General features: G+C 36.4%; 1 protein-coding gene across 1 annotated transcript in view; it reads left to right on the top strand.

Annotated features, from left to right (window-relative positions):
* The window catches only part of LOC106105657 (phospholipase D2), a 51,169-nt gene that overhangs the window by 7,429 nt on the left and 38,667 nt on the right, over nt 1-5,073 (top strand). The window contains exons 4-12 of the mRNA XM_013286081.1: nt 7-132; nt 261-381; nt 723-874; nt 1,769-1,900; nt 2,458-2,606; nt 3,132-3,367; nt 3,942-4,052; nt 4,122-4,261; nt 4,501-4,665. Of these exons, the coding sequence (XP_013141535.1) occupies nt 7-132; nt 261-381; nt 723-874; nt 1,769-1,900; nt 2,458-2,606; nt 3,132-3,367; nt 3,942-4,052; nt 4,122-4,261; nt 4,501-4,665 (1,332 nt within the window). The remainder of the gene's footprint in view (nt 1-6; nt 133-260; nt 382-722; nt 875-1,768; nt 1,901-2,457; nt 2,607-3,131; nt 3,368-3,941; nt 4,053-4,121; nt 4,262-4,500; nt 4,666-5,073) is intronic.

The following is a 5,073-nucleotide window of genomic DNA, read 5'->3' on the forward strand; positions in this document are numbered from 1 at the left end:
ATCAAGACGAGCTAGTTTCAAAAACACGGTGAATACGGAGGAAAAAGCGGAAAAAATAGCACTCGATGCTGTAGCGAGCAGTTCTAAGAAAAGGGAGCCACGGCTACGAAAGAGAAAGGGTGCGTTGCCTAGGTAATACAGATCATGTAAAAATAAAGCTTATTACCTATTAAATACATAATTATCTGCGGTAAACTATAAACAAACTTAACTGATAATATGTAATTTTATAAACTTAACAACTAACCTAACATTTTCAGGTTTCCGAAGAAACCCGAGGTGATGGTAACATACGAAGGCATCCAGTTAAGAATGAAGCAATTGGAAGAATATTTATATAATTTACTCAATATATCTATATATAGAAATCATCATGAAACGGTAAGTAATGAAATGAAACAAAACACACAAATCATCCTTTGAAATTAATTTTTGTTAAAATTGTTGGCGAAAAGTATCGTACAACGCCATCTAATTAAATTTGGACAACACTATAAGTGCGATATGAAAAATATAGATGGCGCTGTTTACAAAAAATTAAAACTAAAAACACCGTAAAAGTTGATATTTTTTCAAATACTTATACATATGTCAACCCTTATATAAAGTGCTTAGCTAAGCTGATACAACAAATAACAAGTATTACAAAGTGATGATACATCTTATTTTAAATAGTGTCTAAGAATATTTTGTGGTAATGCAGTAAATTATTTTTCATTCAGGTAAAGTTCCTGGAGGTGTCAAACCTGTCATTCGTGTCAGAGCTGGGAGTGAAGGGCAAGGAGGGCATGATCCAGAAGCGCACCGGCTCCACCAAGCCGGGCCAGGCCGGCTGCAACTGCTTCGGCCTGCTCGGCACCATGGTGTGTGTTAGGTACGCATACTTTTTTTATATATTTTTATAGATTAATTGTATTAACGTAATTAACTCCCACAACTAAAGTGACTCCCGCCAAAATGACGCGCAATACGTCTCTATGACATTGACAGCTGTCATAGGGACGGGACGTTTATGCCGATAATCTAGTGATGCGCCAAATTCTCCAGCGCAATACTAATTTTCTTTTTAAAACTATATCTACTAATGTTTTATTCTACGGAGTTTTTTCTAGCAGGAAATAACACAAAACACACTAAAATCAAAATCTCATATATTTTTAACTAAACTAGTCCAGTAGTTTTTTTTTAATTAGCGTTTCTTCACATTGGATACTCTGGAATTTAGGGTTAACACACACACCTTGTTATGTAGGATGTGAGCAATTACAGTATATTTTTATATAATTGTTATTTTAATAAAAACATTTATGACACGCTATTGGCTTTTTCACGCTATTTAAGTTAAATTTTAGTGCGGGAAAGGGACGACAACCATAAGCTTATGCAGCAAAGAAGTAAAATTGCCATGGTAACGATAATTGTTAGCCAATGGAAGGCCTTTATTGTCATTTAAGCTTTGCAATTTGACATTTGTAAACAATAAAATAAAGTTTTTATAATATGCGGATGCCGTAAAGGAACACAGAGTTTTTTGTTCAAGTCTACTTCCTGCTAATTCCTATTAGATTCTCCTGAATCTTATCGTATTTAAATATATTTTTGCATTTTACAGATCAATAAGGTAGGTAATACCAATGTAACACTCTTAATTTTCAATTTCCTCTTCCTTCTAAAGAAGAATTGAATGACCACCTTTTTTGCCTTATTAAAATACATATGTGCAAAACACATTATCTTCTGTTATTGTAATAAAGGATATAATTAATAGATGTACATACTGCTGCACTGGCCTGGTGTGCGGCAAGTGGCAAGAACGCTGGCTTTTTGTAAAGGACACCTTCTTCGGGTACATTCGTCCAACCGACGGCGCCGTTAAAGCGGTCATGCTCTTCGATCAGGGGTCAGTTAGATTACTAAATATTATACAAAGTTATTATAGCTTTCGTCCGCGACTCTGTCCGCGTGGAATAAAAAAAAAGTAACATATATGCCAAATTTCATCGAGATCCGTTCAGCAGTTTAGGCTACAAAGCCTAACATCCATCCATCCATCTAAACTTTCGCAAGTATGAATTAGTATAATGCATGGTGTTTCCAAGTAATTAAATCTTGGATAACTGGCGTGTTAACTTTTAAACGTCTTTAACAGTTTAAAATATTGAAATACTAGCTTTCGCCCGTGACTCCGTCTGCATATAATAATGAAATTCAAAGGTATCTTCTACATTTGTGCCAAATTTCATCAACATCCCTTCAGTCATTTAGGCTACGAACTCTAATAAATATCCATCTATCTTTCGCATTTACAATATTAGTCAAATTTAACTCTACCTTCCTTTTTTCACGCAGCATTAGGATAAGTGAGTATATGTGTTTGTTTTAATGTTAAAAATCATATAATTTATATTTAATGCACACGAAAGCAGTGTTTTATCTTTAAAATGTATCGGTTTCCAGTTTTGAAGTATCCAGTGGGATGTACTCGACTGGACTGAACCACGGTCTACAAATATTAAACCAGAGTCGACAGATGGTCATCAAATGCTGGACTAAACGTAAGAGCAAGGAATGGATGGCCTACCTCAAGACTGTCGCCAATCAATCCGGTATGATATTCTTTTTTTTTATTAGCTGCCGCCCGCGACTCCGTTCAAGCGGAATTTAAAAAATCATCCAGATCCATTCAGCCGTTTGGATTCAAATTTTTGCATTTATAATATAACAAAGCTTAAAAGCAAACTGGTTTTCTATGTGTTTTACGGCCGAATACGAAAACGATATTTAAATATGTAAGAAGATCTTAAACTGTAAGACCACTCTTAAATTCCAAATTCCATTAAAAAATTGATGCCTTTAATCTGAAAGTAAGCAGCGCTTACGAAGCGAAATAAAGGTTTCTACACACACACACACACACACACTGTTTTATCTCATCGTTCAGACAATTGCCTTTAGATAAGAGCAATAATGCCAGAAAATTTAGCCAGCACGCGTTAGATGTTCTAAACGATACGACTGTTCAAATAAAAGCGTGTGTAGCAAGCTTTATTCATTCTATACCTAGATCGTAATCATATTCAATTTTTGAATTTGGAATCATTCTTTCATTCGTTCCATTATCATTCGTTCAGCTCGTGACTTCACGTATCCGAATGTACACCATTCATTCGCGCCGCCGCGCCCGGCGACGCCAGTCGGCGTGCTGGTGGACGGCGCGGCGTACCTGTGCGCGGTCGCGGATGCTATGGAACTCGCGACTGAAGAAATCTTCATCGCAGACTGGTGGCTCAGCCCAGAAATATATATGAAACGGCCCGCACTTAATGGCAATTATTGGCGACTGGATTGTATACTAAAGAGGAAAGCGGTAAGGAATACTTTTAACTATCTTTTATTGTCTATGATCTATTTCTGTCTCTTTCTCTCTAAGTACTAAACTCAACCCTTGATAAAATTGACACCTGTCTTCAAGACGATTTTCTTGGGACCGATACAAAAACGCGTCTTAAGCGTGTAAGTGTATTAGACGGTAAATGTATACTTCTATATAATATAATAAAACGTAAACACACACTTTTTTGTTGCCTAAGATGTCAGCAATCACAACATGTTTTCGAATAACCCGTTTCAATAAATAGCCCTACACTTACGTCACGCTTTAGGCTATATATTTTCACGCCGTTAAACTTAGGGATACATTTTTTGGATAAAAACCCTAATGAGGGAAAGAGACTATAAGTTGTTGCCAACATCAAGGAAGAAAGGTTGCCGTGGTTTGACATCAGGTCATGTCATTTTGACATTTGCAATTGATAATTTGACAAATGTGAACATTAATTTTTTTTTTATAATTTCATGTGGATAAAGTCGCATGGGAACAGCTAGTATTATTCACTTTTATTATTATTCTTGTTAAAAATTGCTTTTTCTTAATTTTTCAGGCGCAAGGAGTTAAAGTATTTGTGATGCTGTATAAAGAAGTAGAAATGGCGCTCGGTATCAATAGTTACTATAGCAAAGGAGTACTTACTAGGAAAAGTGAAAATATTAAGGTGAAACGGCTATATAAGGTGCTAGACCATATTTTGGTACAATTTGACTAAATATACCTTAAATTGCAGGTTATCCGTCACCCAGATCATGCACGCGTGGGTGTATTGTTGTGGGCGCATCACGAGAAGATCGTGTGCGTGGATCAGAGCGTCGCCTTCCTAGGCGGCATCGACCTCTGCTACGGCCGCTGGGACGACCACAAGCACAGGTTGGCAGCAAAGATAGTACACCTGGAACAGTGTCCTCTTTCCGCACATGTCGATCTCAGACTCTTTAATTAATAAATAGCTAATAAATAACAAAACATAACCTATCTTACTCTGGGATAACGTTTTAAAATGGTGGAAGAATGTTTGAAATCGGCCCAGTATTTGAGTTATCAATACATACAAAATACAAATCTTTCCTTTACTAACAGTACTTACTAATATATGTAATATCTTCCAGACTGACAGATCTGGGCAACATAGCGCAGCCTGTCTCCTCCATTCGCACCAAAAAGAAGACCTCAAGCTCTCCGGGAGGCGGCCTATGCCTGCCCACCTCAAACGGTTTGGAGGCCGCGATAGAACTAGCCAGAAGCTCAAAAAATATCGTCATGGGAATCACTGAGTAAGACTGGTTTTTGTATAGTACCCGGTAATTGAATTGGCACGTCAAGGACAAGAGTAATCTTCAGTGCGACGTGCCAACTCAATTGCAAAGGCATTTTATTCCTTTTCAATGGTCAAGTATTTTTTTTCCTTCGTGACTTTCCGTATCTTAAATCATTTACGAAGGTATCCTTTCTTATAATAGGGAATACGCATGAATTTTTTTCTTTTTTTAAACGATTCATACCCAAAAAAAAAATTGACCCGAAAATATTCAACCATTGAGCTAAAAAAAAATAATAATAAAATTACGACCATTTTCGAGCGACTAAAACGCGACCGGAGTTGTCAATAGACAATTGACGTCAATCGTATTATTCTATTTATAACATTAGTAGATTAAACTGTTTTATGATTAATTTCAAAT

Source organism: Papilio polytes, unplaced genomic scaffold, assembly GCF_000836215.1.
Source record: "Papilio polytes unplaced genomic scaffold, Ppol_1.0 DF822733.1, whole genome shotgun sequence".
NCBI classification, from domain to species: Eukaryota; Metazoa; Arthropoda; class Insecta; order Lepidoptera; family Papilionidae; genus Papilio; species Papilio polytes.